This window comes from Xyrauchen texanus, chromosome 21 (genome assembly GCF_025860055.1).
Source record: "Xyrauchen texanus isolate HMW12.3.18 chromosome 21, RBS_HiC_50CHRs, whole genome shotgun sequence".
Lineage (NCBI taxonomy): Eukaryota > Metazoa > Chordata > Actinopteri > Cypriniformes > Catostomidae > Xyrauchen > Xyrauchen texanus.
Window position 1 is genome coordinate 18,149,341 of NC_068296.1, and position 18,127 is coordinate 18,167,467.

At 36.6% G+C, this 18,127-nt stretch overlaps 1 protein-coding gene and 1 long non-coding RNA gene across 2 annotated transcripts in view; one reads left to right on the forward strand and one right to left on the reverse strand.

The window, feature by feature from the left end:
• LOC127661520 (uncharacterized) lies at positions 1-3,777 on the reverse strand. Its single transcript, XR_007972765.1, has 3 exons — positions 3,665-3,777; positions 2,807-2,959; positions 1-198 (listed from the first exon to the last, which is right to left on the reverse strand). It is a non-coding gene; the product is annotated as an uncharacterized LOC127661520 (long non-coding RNA).
• Positions 3,361-18,127, forward strand: part of LOC127661519 (isocitrate dehydrogenase [NADP], mitochondrial-like) — a 19,549-nt gene continuing 4,782 nt past the window's right edge. The window contains exons 1-6 of the mRNA XM_052152259.1: positions 3,361-3,555; positions 8,656-8,747; positions 12,073-12,238; positions 12,769-12,929; positions 13,022-13,165; positions 17,678-17,814. Of these exons, the coding sequence (XP_052008219.1) occupies positions 3,444-3,555; positions 8,656-8,747; positions 12,073-12,238; positions 12,769-12,929; positions 13,022-13,165; positions 17,678-17,814 (812 nt within the window). The 5' untranslated portion in view covers positions 3,361-3,443. The remainder of the gene's footprint in view (positions 3,556-8,655; positions 8,748-12,072; positions 12,239-12,768; positions 12,930-13,021; positions 13,166-17,677; positions 17,815-18,127) is intronic.

Below are 18,127 nucleotides of genomic sequence, written 5' to 3' on the forward strand. Positions count from 1 at the left end.
TTGTATGACACATTAAGTGAAGTAAAGATAATCATTCTACTGCTATCAAATATTACAAATATTCAGAAAAGCTCAGTTGGAATCATTTCTATCATCATCTGCACAATAAGAGTTTCATGATTTATTGCCCTCTGGTGGACACATTAGTACCATTTGATCATGACGCTATCCAGTCTCTCATCTTGAAGAATGTAGTATCTATAAGAAGAGAGAAAAAAAAGAATATAAAGGACATTATGATGTAAATGATACACAAACCTGGCATAATTAGTAACAATATTACTAAATTTGTCATATTTATTAGAACTAAACCTTCTAGTACTGCAAGTGTAACACTTAAATGTAATGTAATGCAGTCTTAATCTCCACCAGGTGTCACTAAACACATTTTTTTTAACATGGGTACAATTTTATTATTATTAAATTATGCATTATTATTATCATTTCTGTATACACTGTTAACGCTGAGTACATCAAAGCTTCAGTCCTACATTCTGAAGATCACACCTAATAAGAGTTAAGCCAAGGAAACATAAAACAAATGGATTACACTTAATTTTGATTTGTTTGTGTGATAAATAGCCATTATTATAACGTAATTGTTTCTTATGTCTAAATTTGTGCCTAAAAGAACCACGATCAGCAGACTAAATACAATTATTTTTTCATTTTTTAAATGCTATTCAAATTATTTTTATGTTTTCATAAATAGTCAACTGTTCATACTTATATGTGTACAAAAATAATTAAGTTGTGGTGAACCTGGTCAGCTGTGAAAATTATTGGATTTTTTGGAGCTTTGACCAATTCAGTGACTACTGTAAGCAGACCAATATTGTAAAGCAAATAGTTTGCTTTGAATTACACACATATCAGACCGCTGAATGATAACAGAGGTCATATTGACATGTAGAGCAGTGAAGCAATGTTTACTTGCTAAATTTCAGAATGACGTAGGCTAGACTTCTATGACAACAATTCAGAAATAAACAGGAAAGGGTACTGATGTTAGAGTCTTTTTCCTTCTTGTCTAAATCATGATGTCATGGACTTGAGAAATTGTTTTAATTTGAACTGCTGCCAATGGTCTAATTAAAAGGTCCCTAGATTGCCTGACAGAAGTGGAAAGATTAATTTGTGTCCATTCCAGTACAATAAATGTGATTAGTTTGTTAATGTATCAGTACCACATTTAACCCTTAAACTTATACCTCGGGTCTTTAGTGACCGGGGACCTCATTCCACCTCAGTATAATGGCTTAAGGACCAAAATTAGAGATGTATGTATGTATGTAATACTATGTATGTAATAATGTCATTTTTTATTTTATTTTTTGCACTTCCATAAATTATATTTTATGATAATTTCATATCTATATAAGTTTACTATCACAGGATATCTATTTCTTTGTGTATTACAAGAGGAATGAGTACTATATTCATACAAATAATTACTATAGATCACGTTGATTTTCTGTGCAACAATGGTGTACACACAATACATGCTATTTGTTACTCAAGGTAGCGCTGTTGTTTCAGTGATTGACTTGAATTACATTTGACATTGCTATTTGATGAAAAAACAACGTGGGTGTAGAACACATCAAAAGAATGATATGACTTGTCATTTGGGTGTACTGCTGAAATTATAAGTTGTGCATTTATTTGTGTCTGAGAAAATACTTATGTGTAGCTTATGTGTAGCTCAATATGTGTTTGACAGCCGCGTCTCATTAAATTTCAGTGTGAAAGTAATGAAAACTTTATAGATTTGTCCTGATTTGTTGAATTATCTCTTTGATACATGAAAAGTAAAAAATCAAAAAACATTCACTGACCACTTTATTAGGTACACCTGTACACCTACATATTCATGCGATTATCTAATCAGACATTTGTGTGGAAGTAGTGCAATGCATAAAAGCAGAAGATATGGTTAGTACCTTCAGTTAATGCTCACATCAACCATCAGAATGGGGAATAATGTGATCTCAGTGATTTCGACCAGGATTTCAACAAGGTGTTTCCATCCACAGAACTGCCGCTCACTGGATGTTTTTTGTTTTTGGCACCATACTGTGTAAATTCTAGAGAATGTTGTGTGTGAAAATCCCAGGAAATCAGCAGTTACAGAAATACTCAAACCAGCCCATTTGGTACCAAAAATCATGCCATGTTCTAAATTTGTGAGATCAAAATTTTTTACCCATTCTGGTGGTTGATGTGAACATTAACTGAAGCTCCTGACCCATATCTACATTAATTTATGCATTGCACCACTGACACATGATTGGTTGATTAGATAATTGCATGAATAAGTAGGTGTACATGTGTACCTAATGAGTGTGAGCATATCAAAATATATTTTATATTATTATTTTGTAATTTACATTTTACATTTACATTTATGCATTTGGCAGACGCTTTTATCCAAAGCGACTTACAGTGCACTTATTACAGGGACAATCCCCCCAGAGCAACCTGTAGTTAAGGGCCTTGCTCAAGGGCCCAACAGTGGCATCTTGGTGGTGCTGGGGCTTGAATCCATGACCTTCTGGTCAGTAACCCTGAGCCTCAACCACTGAGCCACCACTGCCCGTCTTGAAAATATTTTACACTATATGAGCATTTTGAATGTCCATTTGTGATAAATATTCATGCCTGGTCTTTAAAGACACAAATATGTAAGTGTGGTCAAACTTGCAAAATTCCCATGCATATAAGTGTTAAACACTCTAATAAGATTTTTGAGAGGCTATGAGGAGACACCTGCCTTTTAAACATGACTTCCCCTAATCCCACCTACCTTCAATGGTCCAGCAGACACTACAGCATTTTGGCACCTTGAAGTGACCTGCAGTAGCAGCTCGAGAACGTCTGCGCATGTCAGCCGGCTGCGCACCTCCCATTCTCTCGCCCAATATGGTAACCCACCATGGCTAAAATTAGCGGGCCTTCTCTGCAACGGAATGTGAAGAGGATATTTGCCTGCTCTGTGTCACTTGGACAGTATGTTACTTGTGCTGTCTGCTCTTAATAACTCAAACATAAACCACAAGGCCTAACTATTTGTACATACGACTAATATGAACTGAAAATCCTTTTATAAATGAAAGTATAGTTGCATTTGAAATAAAGCAATAGAAAACATCAGAAAACATCCCCGTAAAGGGTTAAAATAAAACGAAAGCGAACGTGCAAACTGTGCATTATCAAAATTCACCAGAATGTGGCGCACCGGTGTGCAGCGCATTCGCGTCTGATTGAACAAACGTATCATCGATGAGTTTTGTAATCCCGCCTACTCATGTACATGTGACGTCGCACTGAAACGGAGGCGGAGAAGAGTTGCGTTTATTGCCGTACGCTTCGATTCATTCGATCCTTCCTGCGATCGGAGTGTAGTCCGGTAGCAACCTCTAGTGTTTTCGGCGAATAAAAACATGGCAGGTTATTTGAAGGTCCTCAGCTCTCTCACTAGATCCGCCGCAGCTCTATCCAAAAGCCCCGCCGTCCTCGCTCCAGCTTCTTGCCCGAGTTTGCAACAAAGGAACTGTAAGTTTTTCCACATTCAAAATTGTCTGTAGCCTATCTAACCGGTGCTTCTATATAGGTTAATACTTGGCAGAGACGATGAGAAATATAGATATTGAAATCTACTTACACTCATGCCACATGTATCAAGCTTGTATTGGAAGACGCCGGTTCCGGGCTGTCTTGTCTTTTGAATTAACCGGCTAACAGATATCCACTCTTCCGTTTTAGTTTTGTTTTCTCTTCACGCGCTGTTTTACTATTGCTTGAACAGAACGTTATTTTAGTGATGACGCTGTATGGTGAAGCGGTAATCGCGCGGCCGCAGAGGCAGAAGTCGCGCGCGGGGAGAAGAGGGTTTGCGAGCTCGCGCTCCTTTGTTCCCCTGTAGGATGATGTCTTTTAAAGGGTGCACATTACTCTATAATTTAGCTCTGTCTATTCCAGTTCGATGAAAACACCACCACCGCCGTTTGAGAGGCATATACAGCCTTAATAACACCGTTACACGTTTGTACAAATTGAAAGTGTTGTAAGAGTGAGGGTTGAGTGTATTTTTAGCGTGTGAATCGCACAAATGGAGGATTAGTTTCGTGAAACCATTTGCTTGAAAAACTGTATGTTAATATACTGTAAATATATAACCGAATCGCTTGTTGAGATAAAAAAAGGATTTAGTAACTGGTTATCATCAGTGTTTGGTTGGGCATTATTTGCATTTTTCTTTTGCAGCGTTGTAAAAAAATTTCAAGGTCAGCCGGCCCATTCAGGACTCTTTATCGTTGACTGAATGCAAATCATATTCATAACTATAGAAGCAAATGACCAGCAACATGCATATTCTTTAGACACGTTGTTTAAAATCTGTTTTGTGATTTTGATGTTTGCCTACCATACTCGAGTACATCATTTTCACCCTAGCAGCCTGTCATATGGCCTATTTGTTATGGAGCACAAACTACTGATAAAGTTGAAGTAACGTTAGGACTTACTGATGCAGTTGGGTTATCTTAGAATAATGCTTCTAAGACTTTGAAACCTACATGGGACAGTTGAAGGGCAGAATTTTGACTTCACCCACATCTGTCTTTAGTGTCAAGCCCTGTTAGTTTGTCACTGGTTGTCATTTTTGTTAGGTAATCGGTTGTCATGGAGGTTTGTTTAATGTTGGTGGTTTACTTTGGTTGCTACAAAGGCCCTTATGTCCTCCAGGTCACCTTTACTTTTTACTCTGAACTGGTTAGTCCTAATTGGCACCAGTACTAGCTCATCAGAATTATTAAATTATCAATGGAAGAATAACAGTACAACCTTTTGCTTTTGTGTCATGTCACATTAGAATTTGTAATGACAAGTCTTTTATTTTTGTTGATGAGGCTTTGGCACCAGATGGTTAAGGTATCATCTCTGTACCCTAATGCGGTTTAAGTTATTATGGGTATTTCCGTTAGGTCTAATATAGGTGAAATGTCAGCCACAGTTTTTTCAGTGCATAGTGTATGCTGTTGCCTTACATTTCTGATTGACTTTACTGACATAAGCCAGGCCACTTACATGCATGTTCACTCATTAAAGTCACAAGGTTGGATTTGACTCTGCCAAGAGGTTTTATGAGTTGTAACTAAGATTACGCACATTGAGAACTAATGGTGTTTACATCTAATCCTTTATTTTGATATTTTCTAAACTGTCAATTATCCATTCCTGTATTGTGTTTTTATAGTATGATATTCATATTCTATAGATGAAAGTTTTGTCCTTTAAGTGTAGAGTAATCTTTTCCTATTTAGAGAAACGTTTGAACAACTGCCATTACGAAGTTGGTGGTTAGTGTCACTGGTTTAATCGTGGGTACCTCCATGGTGCAGCATTTTGGTGAAATATACCATTCAGTACTCTTTCTCTCTGGTTTGCTCTTGGGCTGGTTTTGTACGTCATTAATAGAGAAGAGAGTATAAAAACTTTAGTCCAAATGATTTGTTAGGACTCCAGTGACTGCTTTCCCTTTTGGCTTGAGCTTCAATTGCATAGCACAAGTGGACACTTTTGTTTGCAAATGTCCTTGACAATTCAAAATCATGGGGTCATGTGAGAATGACTGCTTGTATTTGATATACTGACCAAGCATTTTTGTAGAGCAGTGGTCATGTGACCATAAGCCTATTTATACATTATTATCCTTAACACCAACTAGTCGAATATAGTCATTCAAACCACCAACCAACTAGTATTATGAAAATTTGTTGTTTTGCACATCCCTAAAAAATAGATGATATGGCACAGAAATTAATGTCAAGAGAATTGTGCAGTGTGTAAAAGTAAAGTAAAAATAAACAAGTAAATTGGTAATTTGCAACTTAGAAGCACACTGGATATGAAGCATATAATTTGAAGGAAATTATGCTGTTCATATACAGTTGCTGGTTAGAATAACACCGGTAATTTGAGTCATTCTTAAAATAAATGTGCAATAAAACCACAAAGTAATTTTGTATTTTTTTTTAAGAGTATTTGACTCACACTGGATTTAAACGTCAAGCCTTTGTTTGACTTTGCGATTTCATTGATGCAGAGCAATGGATAGAATTTCTCAGAAATTCTGAGAAAGCTTGATGTTGCTGCTGTCCAACATGGCGTGTTAGCGCATGCCATGAAACTTAGCATAAATGCATAGTTCCTTGTAGCATTTATTCCCTATGCAAATGTCTGCTTAGACCTTGCAGTTGTTAGAAATAGGGCACTGAAACATTCTTACATAATCCCGTTCGCCCCCCACCCTCCCTTTTTCTTTTTTTGCCTGCTTTCCCGAGTGCTTATGACTAGTGATCAGCTTCTTTTCCACACTATTCTCTGTTTATGTAATTTCTGTTCCTGATCTCAGTCGGCTTTAGTACCAAAGGCCTTACCCATAATGCACTTTGGTTGACATGCTGTTCTGTGTCTCTACATGAAAGATGGGTTTTTTTTCTGGCACTTTGCTTAGTCTTAGGATTTATTTGGTTAGGCTATATCTTGAATTTACAGAAAAGAAAAAGGCTGTCCTTTGCAATTGTGTCTATTGATATCTAGCCAAGTATTAGTTAGTTTGTGTGTTGCATACCATTTTTAAAACATTACTTTAATCTGTAGTCTATGTTATTACATGTAATTCTACAATAGAACTTTATTGAAATGTTCACATGGTGTGAACTTTGACTTTATGGACCTCGCCTGACCTATGGCTGCTGAATCTGAAAATGTACTGTAATTTGACAGTTTTGCATTAGTGGAGTTATACAATGTTTATAAAGGTTATACCAAGCTTTATTGACAGCATTTAGACTTTTATTAACTCAATTTTATTGGTTTTGACTGCTGCCTTTCTGGCTTTGCTGACTTTTTAGATGAAGCAGTCCTCTAGCAAGAGCAGTAACTTGGCAAGTGGAACAGAAAGTTATTTGATTCCTTCCATTGCTCCCCCTCCATCTCCAACTTTGTTCCCTGCTGTGATAGTGGGAGATTGAGATGACCTCTCCTTTGTTGCAGTAGTGTGAAGCGATTGCATAAAAAAGGGTATGAAACTCAAGACTTTTTGTTCATGTAATTGAACAGGAAGTACAGAATCTGAATAGAACCTATTCAGCGTGAAAAAAAAACTTTGTCATTTATCAACATATAGCCCAACTTCAACATAAAATGTGGTCAGGTATTCTGTGCTAAAGATTTAAATATTTTGCTAACTTCCACCACTAAATATGACCACCCCTTCTCTTCATAGTTCCACCTTCCAAAAACAAACTCATACATGCACAATGACCGGCAGAAAGCTCTTCAAAGTCTTCTGATTAGTTTAGCTATAGTGTCCTGCAATCATATGATTATTTTGTTTACAGAGCCTAAGGCTACAGTTTTGATTTCTCATCATATTGGTGATGACATTTCAATCATGTTGTATGCTTACTGCTTTTTTAAACATATAGTTCACTCAAAAATGAAAATTCTGTCATATTTTACTTATCCTCATGATGCTTCAAACCTGTATGACTTTGTACAATGTAGGATTTATGTTGCATTTCAGGTAGTTTCTCAACCAAACATTTGCAAACCATAATGCTTCAGAAGACTTGGAATTTAATGTACGAGTATACGAGCTGCATGGACTACTTTTATGATACATTTGGGTGCTTTTTTATGCTTTAAACTGGGTCAATATCAACTAACATTGTATTGAAAAGACAGACCAGGATATTAATAACATTTTTCCATTTGTGTTCTTCATAAGAATGCCATACGGATTTGGAATGTCATTAGGGTAAATTATGATAGATAATTCGTTTTTGGGTGAACTATTCCTTTAAGAATAACCTCAGAATTTGAAATTGTTTTTATTCAATCTTAAAGTGCCATTGTGTGTGTCTCAACCAGCTCCCTATTTCATGAATCAGTTTATCATGAACACAAATTCTGGCACTTGCAAGGTTGTTCATTCACTAAGCATTTGGAAATTTTTGACTTAATCGACATGATTACGAACTCGCACATTTTAAACACTGCTGGTATTAATCAACAACTTCGCTGTGTAAATTACACTGTTGTGCATTTTGTTGTAGAAATTCAAATGCACAGTGTTATTATGAAAGATAAATGATAAATAAAGATATAAAAATATAAAGGAGTGCATTTTTAACCTTCTAACAACTCAAATACTTCAAAGCTTGTTTTCCTATATTGGTTATTATGGATGAAAGACATTACAAACATCTCTTTTAACGGTAAATTAAGGCTTTGACTTCATAGTTTTCTACTTGTGCTCATCTACTAATGACATGTAGGACTTCAGAAGACATGACATTTCCGTTAAGGGAACATAGGGAGCAAACTTTTTAGGGCACTGGAACGATTTTGGGAACGGGCAGCCCTAGAAATGGCCCACTCCTTGATCAGTGCCCTGACTACTGAACTAGGGAGCTGATTGGGATGGACCCGTTATCATCCTTCTTTTCGTAATTTCCAGGTGTCCCATGAGTAAGCTCAATTATGTGGGCCGTTATTCAGGTCCAAGCCTGAAAGAAGGACTGGTTTGTGGAATGATTTGTTCAGATGCAATAGAAGCACAAATTGTTTTTATGTTTTAATTGACAGATGCTGATAAGCGAATCAAGGTGGCACAGCCGGTGGTGGAGATGGACGGAGATGAGATGACCAGGATCATCTGGGAGTTCATCAAAGAAAAGGTGCTTAAACACCAAGCGTGTGTGTGAGAGAACGTGGGGGAGGAGGGGAAGCAGACTCTGTCTGGTCTATTTTTAAGTCTGTGACCCACACACATACACACACAGAATGGGGATAGGAAGATTTAGAGGGCAAATGAAAAAGGGAAAAACAGGAAAGTGAGAAATCTAGACAGGCACAGATAGAGAATGAATATTGGGAGGAGACAGGAGTTGAAAGACAATGTGATGGCATTTCATGGGATAATCAAATAGGTGAGTAAAAGGTGGAGGAGTGATTGCCATTTTATGCAGATGTCCCTTGAAAGAGACATACATATACATTTACTGCTAGAGTTTGCGTGTGAAGCCGGGTAGATTACGGCCACATCGCAAAGGGGGCGGGGCCAGTGTGAGGTCATTCTCACTGATAGCCATCTGCCCCTGAGACACAGCAGATGGTTGTGATGACGTTTTACGAGCTGAAATTATTCTGCCAGTTCTCTGGAGAATCAGAACAACACAACACCATTAATCCAAAGGTTATAATAACTAAAGTATTTAGGTACAAATAGAATTTAAGTGACAGCACTAAGGATGTGTTATAAAGGTAACCACTGACTTGTTAACTAGTTTATCTAGATTTAGTTTTCTCATATATATTATTTCTTTAATTTGCATGCTGACCATGTGCTGTGCTTTTGCTGTTTGACCATTTGCACAGTAAAACCCTCTTAGAAGAGTTGCACCTTTAAGTTTATTCTGCTTCAGCCATACACTTCTAGGTGAACATCCACATCATCACATCCTGCACTTCATTTTGAGCATCATTCGACGAGTGTTGCATTAAGATGGTTTCTGTTCAATTTTATTGTTTTCAGTCTAACTGTTAATGCAAGTCTGTGTCTTATGAAAATGCCCCCGTAAGTCCTTTTCACACCAAACATTACGCGATTATGAGAGGCGTATCACAGACGAATGGCCCTTTCCCATTGAAAGCGAAGGGAATGTTGGCACATTCACACCTTTACAATCCACAATATTCCTGAATCCCATGATGCTTTGTGGGCGGAACTTCCGGCTAAGCGTGAACAATTGTTATGTAATGTAGTAACGCAGCATTAAAAATGACAGAAACTTAAGAACAAATGATCACAGAATTATAGCGAGGTGATATTGTTCTTCCTCACCTATCTGTTAATGATTATGGGTTTCAGGATGATGGCCAAATATCGCAAATAGAAGCTTTTTAGTTATTTTGAGTCTTTATCCATCGATAGAAAAACCTGAGCAGACTAACCTGTAGATGTCTATTGTAGCCGGACCGTAACGGTGGATAATATAAGTAATCCCCACTGTTGACTCCTTGCCAATAAAGTGAAAACGAATTATTCCTAAATGTTTCAAACATGTTCCTAAGTCAATCCTTCTGTAGGCATCCTATGGAAGAAGCAGCATGTGGGACTGGTGCGCTTTGCGAGTGGTTTCTGATCATAACATTGTTGTTTAGATAAAACTTTAGTTTTGCCTGATTATTAGGAGAACCATTAACTGCACACATTTTCCAGGGAATTTTAGACATCTTACAACATTTAAAACGCTAGAATCTAACCACAAGACATGCATGAAAGCAGTGACCGGCTACACACAACCAATCGCACTTCCAGTAGCCTACCGGAAATTCCACCCACCTTACGAAATACAGTGGACTCGCTGAGAATATTGTGGATAGGTGGTGCTAATTGACTAGCAGTTTTACCCCAGAACAGTAAGTGACTCCGCATGCCATTGAGCTGGCCCGCCCTCACCAATCACTGGGTGAGAAGAAGAAATAACCATTTGACAAGTTTGCACAGCAAACAAGAAAAGAAAAAGATATTGTATCAAGCAGATTGAAAAATTTACATTTATTTCTCTACCAGCTGAAGCAGTGTTGACGTGTGTTGTTGATTTGCTCAACGAGAAAGAACACTTTCAAGACACTTCACAAAATATTTCAGTTCACATGCTGGACAAGTTGACTGACAGTATTCACAGTCTGAGCAGTGATAAGAAAGAATCAAGTGTAAAAAATCATATTAACGGTTAAAACATTTTATCATTTGGAACAACACTGATTATATGCAACTGCCACACATTCTGTATATACTTGTGTTAAGAGCATTTTTTTAAATCACTGTGTAATGCACACTCATATATTGAATGTTAAAACAAATGTTTGACTGTATATTATTGCCATGTACATCTACTTGTGTTATTTTTAAAACCCTCCGTGTTACTAATTAAATGTGATGACATTTAAATGCTCCATGAGTGCAAGCAATAAAACACAGATCTCTCCCAACAAAACCCATCTTCAGTCTGACCCATAATTAGATACATTAATTCTGCTATTGACTTTTAAAAATAACATGGCAATAACGATTTTGTTTTTGGCATTCTTAGGCACAGAGTGCACTGCAAGTCACAGCATTAATACTATTAATATTTGGTGAAGAAAAATACTTAAGATCTGTAAAGTTGTTTATTAAAAGTGATACAAAGGCAAAGATGGCACGTTATGTATTATATTAGAGGCATAAGAAAAATCACATTTAATTTAATGCAAAGGGCAAACAATGCAGATAAATGCCAGACAATCCACATAATATTAGAGAGTTTTTAAAGGGGATGTAAGGAAGTGATGCAGCATTATCATCTACATGTTAAGAGAACCCATATGAGAAAAAAACGTTTCAAGTTTAAAAGCATCGGATGCAAATGAGGTACACATCCTCTCTGCTCAAGTTACTTCTGTTTAATATTGTTGGTCAAAAAAGCTTTTTGTGCTCTAGCACCACAAGTTGCTCTGGTTCTGGTAACAGCAACAGCTTCTGACACATGATCTAAAGCTTATATATTATTCGTCAGGGGTCTGCAATCGCGGCAAGAAATTGTGCCGAAGATTCACGTTTGGTGTGCAAAGGCCTTTCGAAATGCGTTCAAATGTTTAGGTGACAGAATTTTGTCTAATTGTATAGCATTTCCTTAAGACCAGTTAGATTACTAGTTCAGACAAGCCACCAGTTATTGCGACTGGATGGTACATAGCATAATTTAAAAGTTATAAAAATAACTTTAGCAAAAGTTAAAGTAAAAAGTTACATGACATTTAAAAACATTTTAACAATAATATTCTTTTAAAATATCTATCAGGTTTCCACCCTTTAAGATAAGGTCAAATAAATTGGGATAGTAAGGATGTAAGGAAAGTAAGGATGCATTTCAAATAAAGACAGTGGAAACTGGAAGTCCAAAAATCAGAAACCATACACCTCTTACACTTTTAACATGTAAATGTTCTGCCCAGCTCATTCTGAACAATGTGGATGTGGAGCTGAAGTACTTTGACCTGGGTCTTCCTTACCGTGACCAGACTGATGACCAAGTCACAATTGACTCTGCTTTAGCCACCCTGAAATACCACGTTGCTGTGAAATGTGCCACCATCACACCTGACGAAGCTAGGGTCGAAGGTACAGCACACAGGTTTTATTGAATTTATGGTATGTTATTTGTATTAGTGACAGACTGACATTTTGGCCAGGCCTTAATCGGGCGATATTTGACCATTTCAAGATTATCAGCATTGGGCGATAACTAAGAACCCATTGGTTGATTAATAGTCAATATAATGATGCACGTTTGTTTTTTATTTTCAAGCATTTTGATGAATTGAGTAAATATGATTGTGTTCATTTTACACTTGTTCACATTTCACACTTGAGTTCCACAATTTTGTGTTGTTTTCATTAAATTGTGTTTTACATATTGGTATTATCACCCTGCTCTCTAAATATCTGCATCTGCCATTTAAAAATCCGTGTCCGCTGACACACTCATTTGTACGACAGCTTTTGCTTGAGTAACCATATGTGAACTGTTTTAATGTAGATTTTCTTAAACTTAGGGACTAAAACAAAGACATTGATATTACTGTCTGGGTTAATGCTTTAATCATGACTACATGATAAAAAAAAATGTCATTATTATTTGTTCTCGACAGAATTTAATTTGAAGAAAATGTGGAAGAGTCCCAATGGAACCATCAGGAACATCCTTGGTGGCACTGTCTTCCGTGAGCCAATTACCTGCAAGAACATTCCCAGACTTGTTCCTGGCTGGACGCAGCCCATCACAATTGGAAGACATGCTTTCGGTGACCAGGTCTGATTTATTGTATGCCTAGATGTTTTTTAACTTTATTTTCAAAGTGTTCTTACGTCCTGTGACCTGCAATCCTCTTTGTTACTTTACAGTACAAAGCAACAGACTTTGTTGTTGACCGGCCTGGCAAATTCAAGATGATTTTCTCTCCAGCCGATGGAAGCAAAAGCAAGGAGTGGGAGGTGTACGATTTCCCTGGTGGTGGCTGTGGAATGGGCATGTACAACACTGATGAGGTAAGCAAATATGCATATAATCCATTTTTAAATCTGATACCTTCAATACATTCTTGGGGAAAAAGCTTAGTGCATTTACATGCACATTAAACATTCTACTTCAATCACACTAAGGGCATTTTCAGAACTGTAGCTTGTTTGATTTGTTCCGAAACAGGTGCTAAAATAGTTACAATGTTGCATTTTATTCTTTGTTCCGTTCGCTTTCACAAGGCAACATTTCAAAATGGACCAAAACTGTGTCAATAAAAGTCACATATGAGCAAATTGGTCAGAATGCTTGTGTGCTGTTCCGGAATTTAGCACATCCATTGATGTACTGGTTAAAATTATATACCTGTTAACATTTGTCAACTTACACATTTTAGAGTGTTGTTTATGTCATGCTTATGCAGAGCGTCACCTCGTGGTATAGAATGATGTTCCAGTCAGAGGTTGCGATGCAAATACACATTATCCAATACACAGATTAAATTAGTTGTAAAATTCTCACAGTAACAGAGCTCTCTCCAAAATAAAGAAATTATCATACTAAAATGTACTGCAGGAATTATTCTGCAGTACATTTATTATATCTAATATAGTTGCCAAAAGGCTATATTTGCATTTTGATGATGAATTACCGTGACAAGCTGATCAACAGATTTCTTGTCCTAAGCTCCATCAGGTATGTTCGTCTAAGTGGTCTCGGACCGATTTGTTTTGGAGCATATCTGAGTAAGACCTAGGTAATGCGATTGTAGCTCTGCTTCGTTCAGCATGTGTACATGTAAATCGGACCAGAATTGGCCTCACCATTACTCCGCGTCTCGGAGCATTCCTTTTTTCTGATGCATCGTAATTTTTATTTGAACAATCCCAATATAAATTCTTAATCCCTAAATCGAGCAAATCACTTGCACATGTGACCAAAATTTGTGCTGATCAACTAAACATGTTTGTGATTACCTACTGACTGGTAATTTCAGAATTTCCAGATTTCACAGAGTTTAGCACCGAGATCAGGGTCCGAAATTAACACCCGTCAAGCACCAAATTCGGTTAAATATTCTATTTGGCTGGTGTATTTCACAGTCACATGCCGTTCTGTCTGGTACTTTTTTGTTTCTATCAGTTTGTGTCAGCTTGTAAAATAATGTAACATTCCAGTTTCGTCATCAACGGGGCTCTGTAGGCCTACAGCCAGTAAGGCTGCTTTATACACAATGGCTCTCATTAGTTGGTACTGCTGCTAATCGATAGTCTCAGTTAGCTTTAAATTTAGAAGCAAGATAATGGTAATGTTTGGGAGCATTCATGCCATTGGGGTGAAGGGAAGACCATTCCAGTGGATGTGTGAGTAAGTTTTTAATAACCCACCACCACACATACAAATGCTCTGGTAATGATTGCATTATAATACAGGAACCAAATTATATTCAGTTTTGTTAACGGTACTTGAACGCACATTCTTCCGGCGATGCAGACAGAAAATCTGAATAAAATACTCCTGTACTACCAGTAAGCAACACTGACTGCTTCTGTATCTACAGCGCGAGACATAAAGCTCTACAAGAATTCCCAATCAAATGACTCTTTTCAGCCAGTTCTTTTAAGTGACTCACCAACTACAGCGATACCAGTGTTGTCCAATTTACAAATGAATGACTCTATGAACCGGCTCTTTTTTTGTGAATCAATTGGAGCTTACTGAATTAACTCGCTCAAAATAAACCAAGAACTGTTTCTGTGATATCTGTAGGCTCAGGAGACTATGTGAGTGTTACTTACTGATTTTTCATATGAAATCATGTAGTTTATAATACAAATTTAGTTTTGTTGTAATAAGTAAATAATCTGAAGAATATTTATAAATGGACTATCTGGCAATGAAAAAAAAATCATAAAATAAAACAATACAATTAATTTAAAAAGCAGTTAAATTTTAAACATGCATACAGTATTTTTTATTTGTCTCATGTCTGTGGAATCCACTCGTAAAATGCAACAAAAACATTATTTAAAAAATTTGCCGGTTAGAAACCTGACTGGCTGGTTATAGTTTTTTTTTATCTACCAGCCATCTTGGCTCAATCACGAGATTGAGTGTCCAAATACGAGAGCCACACAATCCATTTATCATTGAAATTTGTCAGTTTTGATACCCTTTCTGTTATTTTCAGTTGTGGATGAAATGCAACAAAAATAGTAAGATTTATTTATAATCACACACAGCACTGATGAGGTGAAGAAGCCATTTAATGTAATATATGCAATTTCAAGATGTCATGTTTATTAATGGAAAAAATTGAATTTTTACATAAAGAGCTAAAAATGTAACCAAAAGGATGACAAAAGAATGATAAAATAAAAATTTTAAAAATCTATATTTTCATAATTTACCAAGTTAGAAGGTCCCCAGTATAATTAAGAGATTTAGCTGGGCGTGAATTTCTTTCATATGTCAGCAAAATGGACATTATAACTGAAATATGCCCAAATAATTCTGAATCATTGCTAATCAAAACTCATTTAGCGCTTGTGAATCCAAATCGAATCAGGAACTCAGAAAATTATAACTGCACATTTAAGCATAACTGATTCTTTCACCCCAAGTGTATCTGATTGAAGTGGTTATCACTCTGAATATTTCTTCCTGAATTTCAGCTTGAAAGCAATATTAAAATTAGTTTTCCTAAAACCTTTGGTTACCTGCAAATCTGCAGGTACCTTCTTATTTTCCACTGGAATCTAGGCAAACAGATGTGAGAATGTAATGTATCTTTCTGTTAATGAGATTAAACTGTAGTGATCCATTTTGAAGGTGTAATAATGACACCTTAATATAGAGATATTTTTAGAATGTCTCATGTAGGGCTGGGATAAACGATTATTTTTTAAACGATTAATCTAGTGATTATTTTTTAGATGCATCGATTAATCTAATGAATCATTTTTCCAGTCCGATTCGATTTCGATTAGATTATCTCCCCATTAATTGACTAATAGCAATTTATACATGTTGATTTACATATCTGAATGAAAAAAAATGAATTCCTTAACATTGCAATATATGTTTATTGCTCTTAAAATTCCAAAATAAAAGACTATACAAGTGCAAAGTAATGCATTCTTAGTCAGAGGTAACATTCAATAAAACCTTGAAGCCTTCAAAACACATAGGCCTAGCTTACTGAAAAAAAGTGCATCTTGTAATTATTCTTTCAGATTAAAATAACAACAACTTGATGTCTAGCATTCAATAAAAAAATAAAAAGGTCACCCAAAATACTTTTTTAGAGCAATTGAAAGAATACAGTAACCAATATAAACTTGAGGGCTTTCAGCTAATACAGAGAGTGCTTTTCCAACAAAAAATAAATAAAAATTAACAGCAACAGTGGGAGCCAGCAGCCTGTCATGGCGTCCTTCCTGAACCAACAGAATTGAACATTTATGTTGAAAACACATAGTCCTAGCTTACTGAAAAAAGAACATCTTTTAATTCTTCATTCACATAAAAATAACAACAACATATAGTAGTAATACACTCTGCCACTCACCTTTTTCTTAAACTCAGAAATAAAATTCAAGTAAAAGTGTACAAGAGCAAAATAATGCATTCTGATGTCTAGCATTCAATAAAAAAATAAAAAGGTCACCCAGCCACCCTTTCTTAGAGCTATTGAAAGAATACAGTAACTATTGTAAACTTGGGGGCTTTAAGCTAATACAGAAAGTGCTTTTCCAACAAAAAATAAATAATGAAAATAAACATTCAGAATTCAACATTTATGTTGAACATACTGAAAAAAAGCATTTTCATTCACATGCAAATAACAACGTACACTCTGACACTTTCCTTTCACCTTAAGAATACTGTGCGCGCGGCACCTCTTCAGGTGCTGGTGCATTGCCGTGGTGCTAGAATGGAAGGCCATCTCCATTTTGCAAAGACGACATATCACGGAATTGTTTCCTTTAATGTAAAAGAATTCTCATACTTTAGAGGAACGAGTGCCTTGCACTTCTGATAGTCTGAGGAGCCACTACTCTCGGGCGCCACCATCTTTGTTTTGGGTCTGACGAATCGACGCGCATATTTTGCGTCGACGTATTTTTTGCGTCGACGTCATCGATGACGTCGCCGCGTTGTCCCAGCCCTAGTCTCATGTATTCTGAGTTTGGATAATTAAGCCATTTTGACTTATATTTTTGGTGCTCCTCACTTGGTCAAGGGAATGCTTTATTTGGGTTTATAACAGAAGATGCCTTCAAGTGGCTCCAAAAGTGGTGGTGGTGGGCTGTTTTTCTCCTCAAAAGATATTGTCTGAATTAAGTGAATTAAGCCAATTGGTGGTGCTGATATTCATTTTTATACTGTTTCCACTTCACATTTGGAGTGATTTTCAGTCACCTTTTGGAAATGCACAGCCAGCCTATTTTCAATCATAGCTGAATTCCCCATTGTGAAAGTGGATAGTACATTTTTCCTCCTTGTCTGACGGTCTGTCTGTCATCTTTCTCCAACAGTCCATCACTGGTTTCGCACACAGCTGCTTCCAGTATGCCATCCAGAAGAAATGGCCTCTCTACATGAGCACCAAGAACACCATCCTAAAGGCTTATGATGGCCGCTTCAAGGACATTTTCCAGGACATCTTTGAGAAGTGAGATTCTCAGTGTCTTTGGCACCTTTTCTATTTGCATACTCATAAACAGGAAACATTGTGTGTGTTTCCATGTGCATGTGTTGCCATATAATTACACTGCCTGTTAAAAAAAAAGTTGCATAATCTAATATTTTGTTGGACCACCTTTAACATTTATTACGGCATGCATTTGTCGTGGCATTGTTTCGACAATCTTATGTGATGTCATAGCATTTATTTCCATCCAAATTGTAATACATTTTTGGCCGATATCTTGTATTGATGACGGGAGAGTCGAACCACTCCGTGAAGTCAATTGCTGAGCCTAGAC